The sequence below is a fragment of the Sceloporus occidentalis genome, unplaced genomic scaffold (assembly GCF_023333645.1).
Source record: "Sceloporus occidentalis isolate IW3139 unplaced genomic scaffold, rSceOcc1.0.p SCAF_316, whole genome shotgun sequence".
NCBI classification, from domain to species: Eukaryota; Metazoa; Chordata; class Lepidosauria; order Squamata; family Phrynosomatidae; genus Sceloporus; species Sceloporus occidentalis.
The window spans coordinates 219,273-242,587 of NW_028317296.1; the positions used below are offsets into that span (position 1 = coordinate 219,273).

Consider the following 23,315-nt stretch of genomic DNA (forward strand, 5'->3'; position numbering starts at 1 on the left):
AGAGATTTGGGACACAGAATAATAACGAAGGATGCTGTCTTCTTGGAAATTCTTCCGTTGAAGTCACTGAGAAATTGTAGGCCGTGATACGATCTTGCATAAAAATACAATGTTCTTCAACCTCTGCCAATGGACTATATACAGGCATAAAAATCTTGCAAAATCTCTCACTTTGACCCAGTCTATATACATATAAGTTTGAGGCGGCAGAAAACACATATAGTGTTTCAGGGGCTTCATAGCAGATCATATATCTTTTTTCTCAGTTATTATTGGTAATGGTCGATAAAGTAGTAATGTTGGTCCTAGGAATTGCTATTGGCCAATATATTTAACATGGGGAAATATAAATCTTTTATTATTCTTTTGTGTCGTAGAAACAGGCCTTAGATGCTAAAGGAGGTAGAGGGTCGAGTTAATCATTGGATATGATTAGGTCATATGTCGTCTGTGACTAAACAGGCCATGATCCTTGAATTCCGAAATAATAAATAATTGGAATATTAGTCTCAAAATGTATCACAGGCATACAATCTCATTTCTGTGAACTAAAGGTTGATGACCACATGGTCGTCCTGCATATCCTCTTCCTCATCCTCCTCTGCATTCAGAAGTCCTTGTGCTTCCCCAGTGTGTGCAGGTGGTGGCCACTCATCCACCTCTCTAAGGCACCCAGGGTTCACAATGTAACGATAGTCGCTAGCAAGTGCCGCTGCACTAGAGGTCTGTGAAAGGTCTGGGCAACAATCCTTCTCGTTACCAAAACCAGATTGCAGTACAGAGACTCCAGCAGAGGCTCCACAAGTCTCTTCAAGGTTTACATACAGGGGATCCCGGCTGGCTGAGAGTAAAGACAGGCGACCCCAAATTGCTTCTAGCCGTTCTCTCAGGTTTGTGAAGCAGGGCCTCCGCTTAGGCTCAGTGGTCCAGCACTGACACATTATTTCATACCTAAAAAAGAGAGGGTTTTGGCTTTTACTGGAAGACCTTGAATGTGAATTCTCCTCTACATGACAGATCATCTAATATCACATCTCTTACCTATTGTATGCGCACAGAACACTTAAATATGATACCAAAGCCACCTATAGCCATAGTATACAGGATCTGATCCAAACACGCTTTACTTTGTGTTTGATGCCAGGTTTTAACAGGTTTTCAACACACTGAATTAATGTTTGGTGCCAAGTTATATGTATCTGACTCAAACACACTACAGTACTGTTTGGTGTTAAGCTATTAGAACATTTCCATTCAAAGTCATGGCATTTATGAAGATGCTCATTTTCACATTTGTCTTAAAATCTACCGCCATAAGGGTACCGGCACAAAGCAAACTAGATTACTCTACAGGGAATCTGCCATATACCACAGCATTTACTGCAAATGGGAGGGCATGCAAGGGGGCAAATGCCCCATGGGCTATTCTGATTTGAAACCACTGCCTAAATCATTTTAATGGGTGTTAACTGCAATTGCACATAATGCCATCATCGTGTCTACAGTTATAAGGATTAAAGGCAGCATGAACCCACTGACTGGATCCTTTCTGTGGTCCCAGTATGTGCTTTCTATTCGGCCCCCCATTAGGCCTGGAGCCCACGGAGCATATTGTCTGACAAATATTGTTTGGGAAATTATATTACTGGAACACTCAGTTTCGCAAATGGAAACTCATCCGTACCTCGGTCCTGAAGAATAATTCTCAAGTATCACCACTAGATGTCACTGCAGTGCACCATTTTACAGTATTTGCTATTTAATCATTTTCTGTTTCTTCGTTCTTTTCGATTTTCAGGGTGGCAATTTTTGGGGCCATACAGAATATTAAATCCAGTTCCTTGAACCTGCCTAACTCACCATTGCCCTCAATGAGAATATCCTGTTCTACTGTACTGATAAAGACGGGGACACGTCTATATCCATAACATTAAAATGGCAAGAGACTGCCGCCCACCTGAAATGCACACATATAGTAGCGCCTCCAGCATCCTTTTTTTTGTATTCGGATAATACAACGTGTAAGTGATTTAGTGTTTTAGAACATTTACAAAATCATTACCACTCACAATCATTCATTGGGGTTTTTTTTTTAAACTTTATCCGTTTCTCCTGTTGTCCATTTTTTTTTTTTTTTTTTTTTTTTTTTTTTTTTTTTTTAGAGTTTTTAATATTACACAAAATAATTACAGGAATTAAAGGCAAAAATAAACTAGACCAATGCTAACCATAACTAGACAGACTGTGATGATTTTGTTCATGAACTAGTAGTCCATTCAATGGCATGCTGTAATGGTATACATCAAGAGATCAAAAAGAGGCAAAGTGATTTATTTTAAGCTAAGAGTAGAGGTTATTTAACCTATTCAGGATCAGCCCTTTTTGTGAAAAAACACTTGCTAGGTCTGGTCATTTGTTAAAGTTGCTGTACGACCTACTCTTCAGAATTTAACACTTTAACAACCAAATGGAGCATTAGGAAAATGATCCCTAAGTTCATCCTAACAACTAAATTTGCCACACTGACATTTTTTCTTCCAGGGACCCATTGTCATGTTTAATCATTGTGGGGCCTGGGGCAAACTTCCCTCAGCTAAACAACTAGCCATTACTGTTCTATGAGCCCCTCGTGGCAGCAGATGTGTCTAAAACTGCTGGCATCGGTATCTACACCGCGGTCTGCATCCTACGTGATATGCCGATGTATCCTGGCACTCAGCAACAGTCGGTGTACAGACCCCGAGGAGGAATCGCTGGTACAGAATTCTGTACAGGTGGCTTCTATTTTAGCCTTGCAGATTTTCACCTCCAGGACCTAGAGGTTGTTGTGAGGGCCTAAAGGACAGATGTTGAGGGCCCCTAAGGTAATCCTAGATCCTGGACCTAGGTCTGCTCCTTTTGTCCTGCATTAAAGATGGCCCTGCCAGGATCACTCAATGTTACCTCCAATATGATTGGCACATGTTACTTTTATGTATCCAATATTCCTAAGGAGATAAGTAGTCAGCAACAGGAGCAAAACACTATTAGCCAGTTTTGTTTTCCTTACACAAACGTAATCAATTCTCTGTTTATTAAAAAAAATACGGCGTATGTAATACATTGTGTATATCGGTAAATGTAGAGTGTTGTTTAAGAGGTGCAGTTGTAAGAGGTGATACAGAATCCAGATAATGTCATCCAGTCAATTCCAAACATCAGTTCTGGGTTATGATTGCGAGTTAAAACGTAGTAAACATGATGATACAAAGTGTAATCAGTGTAACAGAAGATAGAACATAATAGTACAGTGATAACTAGGTGAGTTGTGTGGTGCCTTTAGGAATGATGGATGGAACCACTAGTTCTTAGGAGGTCAATAGAAAAATAGGGAGACATATCCACTGGGGACGAGGATATAGAGCAGGAGGTCTAGGCCTTGGAGGGGGTGGATATTAAAGCCACCAGCCTGTTGGGTAGAGAGAGAGTTTGGTGCCCAATCAATGGTTTGGAAAGATGAGGAAGAAGGGAACAGTAACCATTTTAAGCCATGTTTATATGACAGACCCTTTGCAGTCATCACTAAATCGTCCATGTAGTAAATAAATATGACTTTTTTGATCCAGGCTAAAATAGGCGGAGGATGTGATGATTTACAATATTTGGGGATTATTGGTTTGGCCGCATTGAGAAGATAGATAGTTAGGGAACATTTGTGTATGCCAGGAAATATTTCATTATGGCGGAGAAGAAGAGATTCAGGGGAGCCTGGAAGTTTGGGTGATCCACCTCGTGTATAACGGCCACAAGTGTCCCAGAAAGGGGCGGATAAGTGGACACTCGCACCATAGGTGAATATAGGATTCCTTCGAACAAACTTTAGCCCTGTATTATGTATATACGTCTGCAGTGATGATACAGTTATGTCTGCCAATGTAAGTACTGGTCAGGAAAATTGCATTTCTTTAATTGTTTTATTATCGATAGCAAATCATTCTTTAATTTTATGTGACTGTAAACACCCATAAAAACTCTCTATGGTGGTCAGCCAAATACACCAGTTGTTTCCCAAATGGCAACCAGCATGTATTCCTGTCAACCTAGTTTCCTGGCCCACATACAAGTGCTAAATACATTTACTTTTTAATGAGCAGCAGATGCTCTAATTATGTGGTATTTTTGATCAGACTCTGGACTCTTTCAGTTATATCTCACAGGCACACAAGATGCTTGCATAGTCCGGCCATCGCCTAGCCCCCTGCCGGCCGTAGAACAGGTCGATGTGTTACTTACAGCTCATCCATGCAGTCGGGGGGCTGCTTCAGCCTGTTCCCAGCAATGAGGTAGCTGTAGATTTCGGAGTTCTCTATGCCAGCGTAGGGGGTCTGTCCCAAAGTGACAATCTCCCAGAGAGCGACTCCAAATGCCCACTGAGGAAGAATTATAAAATTGGATAAATAAAGCATAAAAAAGTAGAGCTCATTTTTTATTTTTATAAAACAATTCATAGCATAATTGAACTATTACATTATTAGAGTGCAAGTGTCTACCTAGATATACACACACACAAATCTACATATACATCTATGTCCTTTGTCTATATATCTTTGTATGGACACATTTCCCATCCATGCCCCAACTTGCCAATGTCAACTACTAAGTCCTCTACTAATTCTGTGCTAGTATGTCTTAAAGGGACACTTTCACCCTGACAACACCTCTAAAGAAGAATGACAGAAGAATTAACATACATTCTTTCAAAGGGATAGAAAGAAAAAACCTGACACTTACCTGACCCAGAAGCTGCAATCCCCCTGCAGCAGCTGCCCTCCTCCGCAACGCTATTGAAGCAGCCAATGAATGGCAATAAAGTGCCCCCTTTGAAATCAATGGGAACACTTGCCATGCATGTGGATGGGGGTCTGAATATATCACGTGCAGGAAGATGTGTATCTCCTGCACTGTAAATAGTTGGGTGGCGGGATAAGGGGGAATTCATATTTGTGCAATTGGAGGGCTTTCCTGCCCCTGACTGGCTGCTTCAAGAAGGGGCAGGAAGCTGCTTCTACCTGAGGCATACATTGGTTTTCTTTTTGTTTGTAGGTTAAATGAAGGCCCATGAAATTACCTATAAATTACTTTCGTATGCATTCATTGTTCAGGGTTCTCCCTGGGACACTGGATGGTTTAAATCAGAAAATACATTTTGGCAGCGTAGGTGGAACGGCCCCTTTAAACACTGATCTCCGTGAAAGCTACTACACTATTTTGGCCCGATGTGTGTGCAAATTATGTAGACTTACCACGTCGCTGTATACGGTGTAAACATTGTCTGCGAGGCTCTCCAGTGCCAGCCACTTTACGGGAAGTTTGGAAGCACATCCCTGGCGGTAATAGTCCCCGCTGTAGATTTTCTTAGAAAGACCAAAATCTGCCACACACACTGTCATGTCCTCGTGCAACCTGTGATAAAGAGCAAAGTCACAGTAAACAATCACATCACGTATAACATAACTTAACCCCTTCGTGACAAAGGCTGATTTTACTTTTTGTACCCTTCGTGACAATGGCCGTTTTAACATTTCTGCGCTGCTCGTGTTTAGCTGTAATTTTCTTCTTTCCCGTTTACTGAACCCACACACATTAGATATTGTTTTTTTCAGGACAAGAAGGGCTTTCTTTAGATGACATTGTTTTGATTGTATCGTATTATTTACTATTAAAAAAAGTATAAAATATGGTGAAAAATTTAGAAAAAAATGACTGTTTCTAACTTTTAGTTGAAAAATCTTTTACTCATCTATAAAAGGTAATAAAAAAACCTGCTAAATAGATTCTACTATTTGTCCTGAATTTAGAAATACCCAATGTTTTTATGTTTTTTTGCTTTTTTCTGCACGTTATGGAGCAATAAGTACAGGTACCGTTTTGCTATTTCAAAGCCATTTTTTCCAAATCTGGTAATTCTTCCCCCCATGTGCCATTTCGGGTATCTTTGAAGCCGGCCAATGCAATTTACCCCATCAAGTCATATATTTTTGAAAACTAGACAGCCCAGGGTATTCCAAATGCTGGTATTTTAACCCTTTCCAAGCACTTATTCTACCATCAGCCTTTGTCAAACTTTATGGTAGTAATTTTTTTGCATTTGTTTTTTCACACACATTTTACTTTAGGTATAAATAAACAGGTTCTGGTATATGTCACTATCAAAAAACACCCCAATATGTGTTTAGCAACATCTCCTGAGTACAGCGATACCTCACATTAATGATTTTGCCTGGCTGTTTGGGGGCAAAAGGGCCACATTTGGGGCATGCACATTTTTCAATGTTGCACTTTGGCATTTGGGGATCCACTGCCCATGCCCTATTTGGTACATCTTTGAGCCGGGCCATTTCAGTGTGCCCAATAAAGCTATATATTTTTGAAAACTAGACACCCCAGGGTATTTCAAATGCTAGTATTTTAACTCTTTCCATGCACCATATCTACCACCAGTCTTTGTCAAACTTTGTGATAGTCATTTTTTTCCATTTGTTTTGTCACACACATTTTACTTCAGGTATGAATTAAAAAGTTCTCGTATATGTCACTATCACAAAACACCCCAATATGTGTTCAGCAACATCTCCTGAGCGCAGTGATACCCCACATGAATGATTTTGCCTGGCTGTTCGGGGGCAAAAGAGCCACATTTGGGGCATGCACATTTTTCAATGTTGAACTTTGGCATTTGGGGATCCACTGCCCGTGTCCTATTTGGTACATCTTTGAGCCGGGCCATTTCAGTATGCCCAACAAAACCATATATTTTTGAAAACTAGACACCCCAGGGTATTTTAAATGCTGGTATTTTAACTCTTTGCATGCACACATTTTACCACCAGCATTTTTTTAAAGTTTGCAGTAGTATTTTTGTGTGTGTATTTTTCCCACACACACCTACTTTATGTATGAATTTACAGCTCCTGGTATATGCCGCTGTCACACGACACCCCAATATGTGTTCAGCAACATCTCCTGAGTACAGTGATACCCCACATGCATGGGTTTGTCATTTTTGGGGGGAACTAAAAGGCCACATTTGGTACGTGTGCATTTTTCTAATTGGAAATTAGATGTGTGGCCATCCTTCCCCCCGTGTTAATTGGGACCTTGTTGAACCCGGCCAATTCAATTTACCCCATCAAATCATACATTTTTTAAAAGTAGACACCCCATGGGCATTTAATATGCCAGTATTTTAACTCTTTCCATGCGAGAATTGTTTTAAGCTAATATGCTAATTTTAGGACTTGCTCACAAAAATATATTTTTTATATATATATTTTTTTTTTTGCCTTTTTTTTTTATTTTTTTAACATTTTTTTTCAACTTGAAGGTTCCCCTGATACTGACATCAGTGGGAAATTATTTTTACATTTTACTGTTTTTTTACTATTTTTTTTCTAATTATTATTAATTTTATTTTATTTTTAATTTATTTTTTCTAATCACACTGTGATTAGAAAGCTGAGCTCCATTGACTTGCATGGTTGAATGCAGTACCTATATTCAACCTGCAAGTGGAGCCAGAGTTCTCTAGAGGGTCTGGAGACCGTCTAGCGAACTTTTTAGACTTTATTGTTTCTTTATTGAATTTTCCCGGACCGCCGCCATCTTGCAGATGGCGAAGATCACCGGCAGCTGCGGCTGTGACCGCTCTCCGGAGCGGTCACAGCCCATCCAAAGGTAAGTGGTTGGTGTCGCTGGATGCCTCCTGATCGAGGCATTCCAGCGACACCATTTAAGTTTAGGAGGCGATCGTTGATCGCCTCCTAAACGCTTTTAAAACGGGCGTCCGCCGCCATACAAAGTATGGCGGATGTTGACGCCCCGGGGAGGGGCCAGAGATGGCCCCTTTGTGCCGATAATGGCGTTGCTGAATGCCTCGAGGTCGAGGCATTACAGCAACGCCGTTTCGGTGCAGAAAGCGAAAATAGATCGCTTTCTGCACCCGTTTAATGACGTGCCGGTCCTGGCACGTCATTTGTCGTTATCGACATGAATTTCCGTGACGTGCCCGGACCGGCAATTGTCATCAAGGGGTTAAAAGCATTTAGCATAACAAAAGGGCGGAGCCTGCATGCACATCCTCTCCCCTGATTGGAGGAACAGGGGAGATGCTGTCCACATGGCATGCACCGCGGGTCCCCCTTTTGCGTAAATTCTCCAGGAGACCGGGGAGAAGGGGATGAAGAAACAGTTGGTGAGAGAGAGGGAATTTCAGAGAGACTTGAGACCTCTGTGTGTGGCAGTGCGGCAACTTGGATTTTAATCATGAAACATGTTTAATAATAAATGAGAGAAAAACCACGACAACTATGACAAAGCATTACAGCTACAAGACCTGCATTGGTAGCCATGATGGATTCTGACCAAGCTTCAGTTTAAAGCTGGTGGTGCCAAATTAATCACCAAGAGTAACTTTTGAAGGCTGTACAAAACTGTAGAGACACTTCTCTCTCCTACTATACACCTTCTTAGAAAATGCTAGAATTAATTCAATCTAAGGCTGGGAAAACTGAGGACACCCATCTTCTTTTCTCTCTCCACTGAATTATAGATGAGGAGTGAAACGACAAGAACACAACCTTCATATCAACTATACAAGTGCCGTATGGATTGGTCATTTCTATAAACACACTTTGCATTGAATTGATAAAGGCTGAAACCTTTTCTGGTTTTTATTTTCTAAAAATACATTTATAATAATAATTAAAAAGGAATCTCTAGTAATTAGCAGTCACACAACAGCAGCAAATTTTCTACAACAGGAGAAATGATTTTCGAGATGTATATATCCAACGACACCCATGTACATGATTTCAGAGGGAGAGTTTCCCTGACGCTAATTGGCTGTTTCAATTAGCCAATCAATGGCATGAATCATAGGATCACCAAGGAAGCGTTCTGCCACAGCTCTGGAGCTAGAAGTTTCTGACCCATGGAAACACCCAGAGTTTCTGCAATCAGTGATGTCATATCTGTGTCACACATTAAATGTTTCGTTATTACATCAGTGACTGGATATTTGATGAATCTACACTACTTTTGTTAGGAATCAATGGTTTCATGAGAAGTATGAAAAAGTCACAAACTGTTTGGGAATACTTTAAGGCACTGCAACAAGATTTCCTTGCAGAAGATAGAAGTCAATGACTCCGACAAGATATCCGATGTTCACACTACCCTTCTTACACTTGATAAAAAGATTAAAAAAAATTGAGCCATCTGCTTAATTGGGCTCCGTATCTTACAGCTTAGTAACAGTAATTTCAATTAAGTAGTGGAATTTTGCACACAATCTGGTGGAAGGGTGATCTCGTGTGAGGTTCATTAAATCAGTCATCTTCATCACATAACTTAATTACACAAACCAGAATCACTAGCCCAGATATCACTTAGGTAGGCCGGCAATAGTATGCTTTAACAACATAATATCAAGTGAAGCCGTCCACAATACAGTCTTTATGCATTTAAAATACATATATGTATGTATATGTATAATTATTTTTTTAATGATTCAAGTCTATTACATGATTAATAATAATGTTGTAGAGATTGTCGAAGAACCTGGCATTAACGTAACCAAATATCTCCTCCGCCAACCAAGTAAACCACCAGAAGCAAGCTTTGGATGTGACATCGCTGGCGACGGGACCTGCCTTAGTCAGAAAGCCACCGCTTGGTTCTGTGGAACAGAATCTTCCAGCCAAACGCGATACCCCCAGCGTGCTGCGTATGGGGCTGTTGTATATGCAGGAAGCCTATACTAATGCATGTGCTTTTAGGGGGCCGATGGAATTGAATGCATGTAATTTAATAGTGTAACTACTGGTGTCAGCTGAAATCAAGCCTCATTGCCTGGTGCTTTAATGCCTCCATTTAAATGTCAGGTTTTATAGCATTTAGCCCCATATATAATAGTTTTGTTCGGTACAGTGTACAAGACTGGGGGTTTCTTATATATAGATTACCCTCCTTGTGTTTGCAGCCGTGTTCATGCTACAACATTCATTAGACGGGCTGAGTTGTTGCAGATTTTCCAGTCTATATACAGTGAATGGTGTGCGGTGATCAGGTGCACTGTACATGCGGCAAAGCTGCGGGCTATAGAGCATAATCAGGGTTAATCACTTAGCTGGCATCTCGACAGACAATTTCCTCTCTCCGTACTGAACATTTGCTGTTCTGTCATCAGGATGGCATGTTTTGCTGTGCCAACATGTCTCAGACAAAGGATTCATGTCTTCCCAAATGCCATTTGTGCCTCATTTCCCATCAACATTCTCTGTTTCTCATACACATTATTCAAGATTTATGTAAAACACAGGGGCAGAGATGTGCCATGTTCAATTTATCTCCCCTTTCGGACTTACCGGACAGAGGATGCGGTAGAGGTTTTATGCACCCCTTACAGGCAAATGGTTACCAGTCGGCAAACGGAATTTGGGGCAGATCCATTGAGCGAAGCAAACTGCGTCCATGTAAACTACTGGTCATATGGTACCTTATGGCATCTCACATTTAAGTAAATATGGTCGTACAGACTCCTGTGCTTGAGGCACTGAATGTTATATTTTTATCTCAGAGTACTGATTAATTGTGCCTCCACATGCTGATCACACAGCTTTGGAATAAATTAGCACTTTCCACAGGATTTGGTGCTCAGTGGGATGCGATCACATTTGACAACACATCAAAGAATTGAGTAGGATCCTTACTGAGCAAAAAGGATGACATTATCACAGCCTTTCGTGAATCTCCCTGCATCCGGTGCCGTTAAATGCTTCCTAGTTGGTTATGCAGAGACAAAGCACAAAAGCGCTCGTACTCACATGCAGTTGCGAGTGGCGAGGTCCCTGTGGATGAAGTTTTTTGCACTAAGGTATTCCATTCCACTGCAGATGTCAATCATGAATTTGACAAGAGTTTGAATAGGTAGAGTCTGTGGAAGAAAGGGCAGCGCATTAATAAATTACACGCAGGAGAATAAATGTTTGCATCACATTTGGAAATATAAAATCAGGTTTGATACATAGGGCTTTAGTTTTGATGATTTTACTATTCTGTACCACACCTTTACAATGCATCCAGAGTCTTACTAGCAGAGTATCATTAAACCTTTACTTGTCTACAAGGTTTATGGCTTAAATAGCCATTCAACGCTAAGCCCATTTTTGGTGAAACTAGGGTTTTATAGTCAATTGTTTGCTGACCTAACTGCGAGATCCACTATTACAGCTACTACTAAGGATTAGAGCCACACACCTATTGTTTTCTCCGTTGGTGACAGGGTCCAGGTTTGAGCCCAATCAGAAGCTTCACGTTCCTTTTATGCCATTGGCGCTGTAGCTGGATAGACGCTGGGAGGTATGGCCCCAACTTTACAGTGTTTGAAAACAGGGCTGGACTGGCCATTGGGCAAACTAGTCAAATGCCCTGTGGGCTGGTGCCTCACAATGCTGCTCATGTGGCAGATCCAGTCCTTTTACGTGCAGCTTCCAGTTGGAAGCTGTACAGGGCCCAGCGGACCCCTGTTCGAAACAGTTCTAAAATAAAAGTTAAATGTTCTTTTAATCACTTTTTATAAACCAACCCAAATATTCTCAAGTAGTTTAACAGACAAAAAAACTTCCATTTCCACTAAAATTACCTTGTAAAGAAAGACATAATTAGTTACCCAGAAATTGCATGCCTCCCAACTGTCCCACGGGATTCGGGACAGCAATCCTACTGTCCCAATTCCATTCTCCAGTGTCTGAGACATCGGAGAATGCACCCTGCGCGAGTGACACACTACCCCTCCTGTCGTTCTGATTCACTGGGGGAGAACTTGGAAGGTACGAAATTCTCAGTATGAGAAATGTAACCTTTTTAGTGTGGTGCCAGCAATGTAAAATCTAAAAGTTCTCTTTATTATGGAAAAGTGCATTTTGTAGTTTTTTCTTTTTTTTTTCATCTGAATAAATCAGATGTTCTTCGACTCTTCTGTTCCCTTATTCCAAAGTATATGTTTTCTTAACTGAAAACTCATATTATCCTATATAGTAAGGGAGAAAGGGAAACGCAGCTCACAAAGGCTACTATATGTTATAGAAGATACTGTAGGTAGCATGAGGACAGGAGAGCTTTGCTTTTAGTACAACTGGATTTATTATACCGTATTTGCTCGATTATAAGACGACCCTGATTATAAGACGACCCCCCAAAATCTGAATATTAACTTAGGAAAAAAAGAAAAAGCCTGAATATAAGACGACCCTAAAGGAAAAAAGTTTTACCAGTAAATGCTAATTCATGTAAACTATTTTTTTTAATAAAAGCTATGATTGAGAAAAATATTTTTTTTGTTTTTATTTCTTGTATTTTCCAACCTGTCCCCCAGTTACGCACATCTGCCCCCAGGCTTGCCACTCCAATATGGCACTGTGGCCCATGATATGCCTTTTAACCCTCTATATGCCACTGTGCCCCATGGTATGCCTTTTGACCCCCTATGTGCCACTCTGCCTCCAGAAATGCCTTATACCCCTATATGCCACTCTGCCTCCAGAAATGCCTTATACCCCTATATCCCATTCTGGCATTTAGGGGGTTAAAATGCATATTATGGGGCAGAGTGGCATATAGGGAGGTATAAGGCATTTCAGGAGGCAGAGTGGCATTAAGGGAGTTAAAAGGCATTGTATAGAGCACTCTGCCTCCAGAAATGCCTTATACCCCTATATGCCACTCTGGCATTTAGGGGGTTAAAATGCATATTATGGGGCAGAGTGGCATATAGGTGTATAAGGCATTTCAGGAGGCAGAGTGCTCTATTAAATGCCCCCTTAACGCCACTCCAGAAATGCCCTATGCCCCCATTTAACACACACACACACACACACACACACACACACACACACCCTATACCCCCATTTAACTAACACACACACACACACTCTCCCCTCCCCTCCCCTCTCAGCCCTCTCTTACCGGTGCTTCCAGCCGGGGCAGCGGGTTGACGTCGCCTTCTGCTGCAGCCGGAAGGAGGTGGAGTTGGCAGCGGGGGTTTGTCTGCGTCCGTCGCGTATACTTTCCCCGGCTGTCAGAGATCAGAGTTCCCCGCACCGGTGCGGGGAACTCTGATCTCTGACAGTCGGGGAAGGTTTGCGCGACGGACGCAGACAACCCCCGCTGCTAGCCACACCTCATTCCGGCTGCAGCGGACGTTGTCTACGCGGATCGCGTAGACGTCAACCCGCTGCCCCGGCAATACAGCAGGAAGCACCGGTAAGTGTGTATGATGGGGGGGGGGGTGGGACAGGAGGATCCAGGTCCCCTGCAGCGGTGCGGGGGATCTGGATCTTAGTCTCCTAATCAGACTCTATTTGAGGTCTGATTAGAAGACGACCCCGATTAGAAGACGAGGGGTATTTTTCAGAGCATTTGCTCTGAAAAAAACCTTGTCTTATAATCGAGCAAATACGGTACTATCTATAATATGTGTTTTTATAAGAAGCCAAGTGGCCGTTTACTGCCTTGATTTTATCTCCCTTCATCCGACCCTTACAAAGGCTTCCCAAATCAGCAAAAACAGAAACTTAACATTAGGACAGGGATAAATTAAAAGGAGGAATAATGCAGATTATAAGGAAAGATGGCCGCTCCCATGCCATACACGTAAGGTAGAGTTTAAATATAAACACCATTACATTACACCACACTTAATAACCCATTTAAAAGAATACTGACAAAAGGTTGAGAAGGGCCCTGCTTACCAGTGCTAAAATAAAAAAGTTGCTGCAGATTTACAAGAAAGTTGAAATTTTCTTGTAAATCCGCAGCAACAAAGTTTAACAAGTTAAAACTTTGTTAAAAAACTCTTTGGAGTGTAATTATTCGTTTAGGCAGCAGCCTTATTTATGTTTTCTGTCACATAGGCTCTCAGCAGTCAATTTGTTCTATAAGAAAAAAAAAACCTATATATTTATTTCATTTTACCATTATTTTTTCTTGGGGGTATTTGGGCAACTTAAAAATAATCTGTAAAATAAAGTTACAGTTTTAAAGTGTGCTGGTCCCTTTAAGACAATCTATACTGGCAGTGTTGCTTACCCGGTCACCGCACCAATGCTACAATTGTTTAGAAAATCTTAAATTAAGACAAAGGTATTTGTGCCCCTGCTGGGTATAGAGTATGATGTCATAGGTGGAATGACCTAACAGCCTAGGGAGCTACAGGGTAAATAATCATTGTCTCCGTGCCTGCCATTCTTGATCTAGGAGATATGGAAAGCACTAAAGTTTAGTCTGTATCTCTGGAATTGTAATGTAAAATGCAGTTAAAATTCCCGTAATCAGCCTCAGATGGATTGATTGATTTGTCCTGCTAACTACTACTGCTTATCAGCTGTGAAAAAAAGACAACTCTACTTTCATTCTTAAAAAATAACTTCAACACAGGGCACTGGAAGGGGACACGCGTATCCAGAGAATGAAGGATGGAAAAAAATCCTAGAGGTGAAAGACGCCACACCAAAGTTTAGTCCTCCTGGAAGAAGGAACACTAAGGATTTACCTAACGTGATGTACGTGACCCTGTGGTTAAAACAAGTAAGGGGGTAAGGGAGTAAGAGTAAGAAAGTTGGGGTAAGAGATGGAGTGAGTATGTATGTATGAATGCGTTTGTATTTGTAAGAGTGTGTAAGGAGGAGTGTGTGTGTGTGTTAGTATGGGTGTGTATGTGTAAGCGTGTTTTACCATGTTTGTTACAGTGTGTGTGTGTGTGTGCGTGTGAATGTGCGTGCGTGCGTGCGTGCGTGCATATGTATTAGCATGAGTGTGTAAGCGACTGTTAGTGTATAAATGTGTGTTAGCATAAGTGTGTTTGTTACTGTAAGAGTGTGTGTGTAAACGTGTGCCGGTGTGAATCTAAGTCAAGGGACCCATGTGGCCACCTTGCTTTACATGTCCCCTGGGCCAGAAGGTGCCAGTCCCCCCCCCCGATCAAAGTCCATATGATGGCTGGAATATACGAGCCTTCAGGTAACAAATATATAATGTTACTCTTTGGATTCTACCAAATAGATTCACACTGTCGATCTCCCATAATTTTTCTGCAGCAGTAAAGCAGGACTATTTGAAACACAGCATCGTAAAGCCTGAGGTAAACAAGACATCCACAAGCGGGGTAGATAAGGCTAATATCTTGATGTGTAAGCAGGCTTGTAAGGAGCGGGAGTACACTTTGTATAGCTCTGGTTTTATTTTCGGTGACAGCAGCCTTGTTCTTATCGTGTAACAATCACACAGCTTGGCCTCGGTATATCCTTTCATGAGGCAAGCTGCGAAGGTGCAGTACATTTCTTATCCTGTGTAGGTGTGAATGATTCAATCCCTTGAAGGTTAACTCCTCACACAGTAAGGCAAGCCTTTATGGCACAAAGGTGCCTGGACCGATACCCGTCTATCTCCGGTAACTCTTTACAGAGGGCAAAGTGCAAATCAGTAACTATATTAAACCAACCTCCTCTGTAAATGGTTATGGTGCGGCAGAAAATCAATAAATCAAATACAACCGCACAGAAAATACTGCGCAAAGAAATAGACGGATTTTTATAAGGAAAGCCACTTAGCACCAAGTAATATTTAACAGCTCTATAGATCCCAGGCACCCCTCTTACTTACAACAGGCTCTTCTCCAATACGGGACATCAGCAGGTAAGCGTGGAGGTCTCCATGCTTCATAAAAGGGAGAATAACCATGGGAACCGGCAGCCTGCCCTTGGTTCGACTTCTTAAACTCACACCTTAAAAAAAAACAAAAAACATTTTATCCATCACATCGTTGGATGTGGTATCTGTTAAAGCCTATGCACTATGATAAAAATATTAATGTATTTTCTTACATTGATTAAATTAATCAGTCTGCAAAGCTAGTATATCTCACTCTCTATGTTGAAGCCTGCGCCCAGCTGCCAATGAAGAATGGATTGGGAACATGTGGCCTAGTTGTGTTGCCGGACCCCAGGTGGCAGTTGCCAGGTAGGTGGGCAATAAGTGCAGCCAAACAGGCCCACTGAGGGGGCATTGCTCTGCACCTCTAAAGCTGTACATTCTGTACAGGTTGAAGAATGTTGGCTGGGCTGCATTGGACACTGACGTGTCCCTTTAAAATTAAAGTTGAATGACTTACTGGAGCTTCAGGCAATCAGTAAAGAGCCATATTTCAGATCATGGTCACTGCTCACAAAATGCATTGATTTAAATAAAATACCTGTTGTAACTAGAGTGGCAACAAAGCAATATATACAAAAATCTCAACTTCCGTGACATTTTACAGTAATTTGGCTCTAAGAACGCTCAAAATACTATGATGAAAATTTCCCAAATAAACACACACGCTGACATGGCCCCGTTGGTCTATGTGTAATAGTACGGAATTATTAGCAGACATGTTGACACCTGCCAATACACCGAAAGTTCTCTGAATTGTTGTCGGCTGTAAATAACACTGAAATCACTGGGGTTTTGGTAATGTAGAAGTTCCAATAAGTAATAATCAGGGTTAACTGGTTATATCCACGCAAAAATGAAATCCTAAAAGTCGAGGGGGACTCTGGTTTGGCAAGGCCAAAAGGATGACACTCTTGTTGAAGAGCATAACCCAAAAATCGTGCGGTTCTAATACCAACACTACACTTAACAAAGCTGCCAACAGTCATATATAATATAATATAAAAATAGGCCCGGGCATTTAAGCCTGAGCAGCCCATTTTTATTTATTTATTGTTAAAGCCCACCCTTTATGTACCATCTTTGCATTTACTCACTTATTCACACAAATCATTAACACATTCATTAATGCAGTCTCACAAATCATTCAAGCAATTCATCCACACATGAATTCATTAATTGTCATACGCATTCACACAATTCATCCACACATTCATTCATTCTCATATGCATTCACACTACCCCCTCTCCCCATCTTATCTGCCCCTTCTCACTATGTTCCCCTTTTTCACTATGTACCCACCTTCCCCACTTCTCAATATGTACCCCCTCTCACTATCTATCCCCTCTCCCCATTTCTCACTATCTAACCCCTCACCCTACTTACCTTGTCCGTAGGTACCTGGTCCGACACTCTAAGGGGCCGGGAAGCCCCCACCAGGGCCGGCCTTAGGGGTTTGCGGCCGCACAGGGCTTAAATTAAAACATCGGCCGTAGAGGCCGCATAGGCCCAGTCAGCCCGGTCCTATTTTAAGGTAGGGGCCTGGAGCTGCAGCTCCATCAGCCCCTAAGTCAACCCGGCCCTGCCGCGGCCTGGCCCACCGGGAAAATGCCCGGTGTGCCCGATGGCCAGTCCGGGCCTGGTCAGGACAGTTCGGATGACCAGCTTTATGACATTCCAACCCATACATGCCCAGATGGGTTCTGTGCATGTGAAAAAGGGTTCAAGGCTGGGTTGAAACATTCTGTCAGAACAGATCCCTGTGCAGATACTGCGGGAGAACCTTCTTTAGAAATGGAAAAAAACAATTACCAGGAACTTGTTTAACTGGTTTACAAGTCCAAATGGGGGATTGTGCAACTAGTGTTCACCCTGCTTTGTCGTTAGAGGCTTTTCTCATATGTGAAACATAATAACAGCCACCCTTCTTCTCCATTGTCAGTTCTTGAGATTTCTGTGCATGCCCATGGGGGTCTGGATAGACCCCTGCCTGCAGAGCTGACTGGAGGCAAGTATATCCACGTGCACAGTGTTTGCCTGAAAATAGCTGGGGTGTTGGGGACACCACAATCATTTTAAACGAGCACACAGCTATCATACACATTAAAGTGTATATTATGGCTGGCCGGTCGCCTTAATGCACTGAAAGAAATCATAATTTGTTTCAAGATCTAATAAGGCTTACTACTTCTTCGATATTGAGTTGGGAAATAATAATTTTAATGGGACGCTGCGGCCACTATATGCACTATAATGCATATGATAGCTGAGAGGCCCCTTTACATCTTTGCGGTATCCCGCCTGCATGGGGGTTCCACAAAATCACCCCATATACATTTGCCCCTTTCCAGACTTCTCAACTATGTGTCGCGTTGACGATGTATTCAGCCAAACACTCCTTCTCACAAGTGAAATACTTATCCCCACTCAGCTCGAGTGTTGACTTAGCAAATGTTGCGGAGAGGGCCACTTTAGGAAAGGAGTGCGTTCCTGCCACTCATTGGCTGCTTTAAGCTTCCTTATTCTTCCTGTATCAACAAGGAAACCTAGTAATGAACATTTTTTTATTTACACCCCGAGGTCAGTGGCTCCACAATGAGGGGATGGGGGGGTCCTAGTGCCAAAAACGGGAAGCCCACAGTAGTTCAACTGGTTCAACCATGGCTTTTTCAGCGTGCAAAAAGAATAAAAACTCATCACTCAAAAAAAAAAAATGTATGCACTGTGCAGAACTGAAACTATGTACATAAGTGCTCCACATTGAAGCCCCATACCTTTAGGCTGGTATGAGTTATTGTTATTTAGGGGAGCCTAAAAGGCTGGAGGTAGTGGCATGTAAAAAATGATTGGTAACTTGGACCCCTACAAGCAAACGTGCTTACCTGCAAGTGCAAAAACTGAAGTGATGTGCGTAACCCTGACAACAAAAACTCCCAGTGCACTGCGCCCAGACCTTGGCCAACGTCTGGGGACACCTGGTGACCTCGGGGCTCCAAACAAGCCGGCTTTATGGCCAGAGAACCAAGCTTTCACTCTCTCACATTTACTCACTTGATCTTAGTATTGAAACATAATATCATAATATCAGGACGATAGGTCCTCTTCTTCATTTCTTCTGGGGTCACATTCCCCGAAGGGATATGTGGCCCTTTTCTTCCCTCCCAGGACAAAATGCCTGCAGGAGGACTGGATCTTCTTGGCTACCTAACCCCTCCTCAGCAGAAAAGCCATTGCATTTTTGATGTATGTCTTCATCCTGTATTCTGTAGCATTATTTGTAGGGCATAAATAACGCTACAGAATACTGGATGTATCCCAGTACAAATCAAAAAAATATCACTCAAAAATCAGAAAGACGCACATGCATTGCGCAAAACAATTGTGTAAATCGTGTAGAAACTATATACAAAAAGGAGTCCCCGTGGAAGCCCTGGCCAGTTGGGCTGGTGTGACAAAAATATTCCTGTATGCACTGCACACCTAGCTGAAAAAGCTGGGGCTAATGCATACAAAACTGAAAAGTCCATGGTCCAAGGTGCAATTCAGTGGAGGCGAGAATGGGAAGGAATAATCATGTAGATTCTGACAACAGGAAATTAAGTTGACTGCTCGCTTAGCGGGTTCCAAAAATCAAATATGCTTTAATAAATTGTAGCTACTTAATAATAAAATGTGGGATTTCGGAGAAATGACACAGCCTCTTTAAATACCAATATCTGTGACTCTTTAATTCCTTGGTGGAAAGCCATTAGCACATTTTGTAAACAAACCCATTACCAGAATATGTGTCAAGTCAATTTGCTTTGCAAATGCAGTTTTCCTCTTAATGTGGAATGAATCTGTAAATTTAACCCCTTAAGGACAATGGGCAGTCCCTAAACCCATTGAAAACAATGCATTTTGACATTTGTCATTAAGGGGTTAAAGGAGGTCACATCTCAAAAGGTCACCATTAAATACAGGTACATGGATTTTAAACAAACATCGTACAGTTAAAAACGACTTTGGCATGACTTTAATTACAGACTGGATACGGCTTATTAACAATTAAACATTTCACAACATGAAAGTTAATGAGGGCACTTCTCGTGCAAGTCTGCCTGGCCTGGCATCCATTTTGTTGATCCACCTAATCTGCTGAACTTTCAGAACTAAATTCTGTCAGGGAAACAGGGTGTTAATTGTGTAAGTGCTGCCCTATTCTAAATGTTTCAAAGAATACTTACACAAAGGAAGACGCTGATACGAAAGTGTTTCTGAAGCTTTTCTGTGCGGTTATGTTGTGATTAAACGTAACAATAAAATGGTGGACCTGCTAATGTTTATTTAACATGCTACAGGCCCCAATTAATGTTTTCTCTGAGGGGCTAGGTTCCCTCATGGTGTTGAATTAACTGAATGAATATTAAAGGCAAACTGCTGTCCATACATTTAATACCCAAATAAATTCAATTATTCGAACTTCCCATGCTGTGTCCATTATAGTTTCTTAAGTGGCGTAATTGTTTTAAAGATTTTTATTTTTCATTTTTTATCTCAGGGAAGCTGAGATATGTCAAAACTAGTACATTCAACCAATTTCCTTCGTATTATTTCACTGCATTAACTATGCATTCAACCCTGATTGAAGGGTTCAGCGACACCTTAAGAAACAATACCTCAAACCCAAAGGTTCGTTTTGTGTTATTTCGGTAGCATTTCTGGTATTAATATGAGAAATAATTGTGCATATTAAAATACTTGTTGGAGAGGATACAACATTTATAGAGTAGGCAACATACACTGAAAGTCCTATCTGCATATTTTACCTATTAACTTGCAGACATTTTGATGGTCAAATTCTTTCATGAAAGCAGCTTCTCTCAAGAATTCTTCAATATCGCTGGAGCAGAAAATTTCCGCTGGCAGGACAAATAAAAAAAACAAAATATACACAAAGGGGTGAGAAACGCAGAGGAAAACTCTCTGAAATTAGAATTCTGATGCATCATTATAGAGCTAGGAACAAAACCTAGGCTAACGAGGCTCTTCTGAAGGAAGTGCCTGGAACAGCTAAAAGGCTTTGCTTAAAAATAGATAATTTAGCTCCGCTGTACTAAACCCATACGTACACGGTAGAAACAGAACACAAAGAAAACACCATTCCGCATATCTGGCTATTATATGTGTATATTTATATATAGTAGAAATGTAATAGCAAAACCTAAAAACAATCAAAAACTTAAAAGCCGAGTGAATTAGGTAGGGGAGACACTGCATGCTGATATTTGAAACCCTGGATAAATTCCCACGTGACTAAACAAGTAGAAACGGCTTTCCTGACATGTTAAAATCTTTACGGCTTATTTAAATCCATAGGATGTATCAAATGTTCCATATGTCTTTTAACAAGCTACCTTTAATTACAAGATATTACTTGGTGAAGCTCTGGGTATCCAGACAGGATATACAGGATTGGGCATGAAGGTCCACTTACTCTTCAGCATCTTGACAGCAACTTTCTGAAGGGAGCCATCCTCCATCTTCAGCTGAGCCTCCCGGACAGAGCCAAACTCTCCTGATGTGTAAACAGATTGCAGATAATGCCGTGAAGTGGAAGAAAAGCTATTTGCCAGAATAAACCCGCCAAGATCCCCCTGCCAAGACTAAACTAAAACTGCTTTTAAACCAATGATGTTTCTTGAATACCTAACACTACCCATGAACTGAAACCATGGCATTACAAACCGCCCCAGGGGTCTAAGGCAGAAATAAGGAGTCTGTAGCTTGCCTGTAGTTCCCATGGCCAGCCATCTTTCTAGCAGTACATGATCTACAGTTTCCAAAATCTGCTGTTAGCCATCAGAGCTGTCAGTCAACAGCTGGAGAGCAGTCTCTTGGCCACACACGACTTAGGAAACACTTAGACGTCTCATTAGATTTTTAGCATTTACCTTTTCCCAGTGTCCGTCCAAGGGTGAACTGCTGCTGCTGAATGAGTACGTCTTTAAGCTTGGATTTCAGCTCCTCACTAATCCCAATACTGTCCACTGTGAATGCAGAAAACGTGTAATGTGGAGTAAACTGGATCAAGTGCTAAAGAACTGTCTTTTTGGTTTATCGCAATGCTTTTAGTATCCCAATATGCACTGGTGCATGACGTTTAGCAGAAGAACCAAGCTTATTAGCAATCATAATGCAGCAGTTTGCTGCATCTTCATTAATACAGACAGAATATCGGCTGCTCTGGCAGGGCTGTTACAGAGACTGGCTTATTCAGCCAGGACAGAGCCGACAATTTACAGAGCGAGAAAAGCAAAATTAAATTACCAGCAAAGATGAAGAGTGGATGCAAAAGGACTAAAAACCCTTTCAACACAAATTGAAAAAGGGCAAAACAAAAACCACCGGCATGCGGATTGTTTTAATCTGGTGCTATTACTTTTTTCCACTCAATTGTAAGACTCACTGCACTGCTCTGTATAATTGTAAGTAAATAAGCCAATTTTACATTTAATAAAGTGTGTATTTGGTGATACGTTTGTACCAATGAACGGGCATCTTACTACCTACCAAGTTCTACATAAACAGAAAAATGTTGGATATTGTTTGGTTAGAATGAGCCACAGTAATATAAATCTAACCATTTCCATAAACTGGATAACAGATCATTATAGAAAGCATATTTTATGTGTATGGAAATTTTTCTTGAAAGACATGTAACAGCATCAGATTTATTGGTGATGTATCTGAATTCACTCGCTGACATTGAGTGAGGAGCAGGTTTTATACATGAACCTTCAGCAAAGTAGCTGGACATTGGCCATTACTTGTTACTGTTCAAAACCTGTGTTTTAAATACAATGTTGTTACTTACGTGTTGCCTCCATCAACTCAGTACCCCTCCTGTTAAATGACCGAGCAGCTGTAAACTGGATTACTGGACCTCCCCTGCCCAAAACAGAGCCAAACATGTTCCTAAGAGAGAGACACGAAGCCGCAGTAAATACCATATAATAATGACTCCTATCAGGCTTGTCTTTTGCTGTATACCACCATGAACGCCAGGGGTGATCTCAGCGCATCAAGATTTTCAGTTCTTCTAGAAGTCTTCACTAAGGAGGATCAAAAGAGTTGAAGTTGCTACCTTTTATTGAGCCACCATAAAAAAACACGTAGAGTTACATAGGCTTTTGGGACTTTCGAGATCTCGTCTTCAGACGGTGTTCTACCTGAAGAGGAGACCTCAAAAAGTCCAAGAAGCCTATTTAACAGGCTCTTTTTCTAGAGTGGTTCGATAAAAGTTAGCATCTTCAACTGAAAACTCAAATTTCTCTTGACCTTCCTTAGGTTTATAATATTAGAATATGAACTTTATTTATTTTTGTTCTACAAATAGCTAAAGATGTACTTAGTCAATTTACCCGAAGCGTGTTTCTTTCCTTCTTTTTCGGAGAAAGATGAGTGTCATGGCTACAACTGTGACTAATGCAGTGAGGATACCCAATACCATTGGGACCCATGACATTCTTGCACGAGGATGCCTCTGCTTGCCTGAAATGTAAAACAAAAGAACGCTAAACTCAGAAAA

General features: G+C 41.3%; 1 protein-coding gene across 1 annotated transcript in view; it reads right to left on the reverse strand.

Annotated features, from left to right (window-relative positions):
* Positions 1-548: 548 nt before the first annotated feature.
* Positions 549-23,315, reverse strand: part of LOC149274856 (tyrosine-protein kinase receptor TYRO3-like) — a 60,587-nt gene continuing 37,820 nt past the window's right edge. The window contains exons 11-20 of the mRNA XM_089505182.1: positions 23,149-23,278; positions 22,602-22,702; positions 21,679-21,774; positions 21,222-21,302; positions 20,554-20,646; positions 15,697-15,818; positions 10,863-10,972; positions 5,283-5,442; positions 4,273-4,409; positions 549-951 (exon numbers count right to left, since the gene is read on the reverse strand). Of these exons, the coding sequence (XP_089361308.1) occupies positions 549-951; positions 4,273-4,409; positions 5,283-5,442; positions 10,863-10,972; positions 15,697-15,818; positions 20,554-20,646; positions 21,222-21,302; positions 21,679-21,774; positions 22,602-22,702; positions 23,149-23,278 (1,433 nt within the window). The remainder of the gene's footprint in view (positions 952-4,272; positions 4,410-5,282; positions 5,443-10,862; positions 10,973-15,696; positions 15,819-20,553; positions 20,647-21,221; positions 21,303-21,678; positions 21,775-22,601; positions 22,703-23,148; positions 23,279-23,315) is intronic.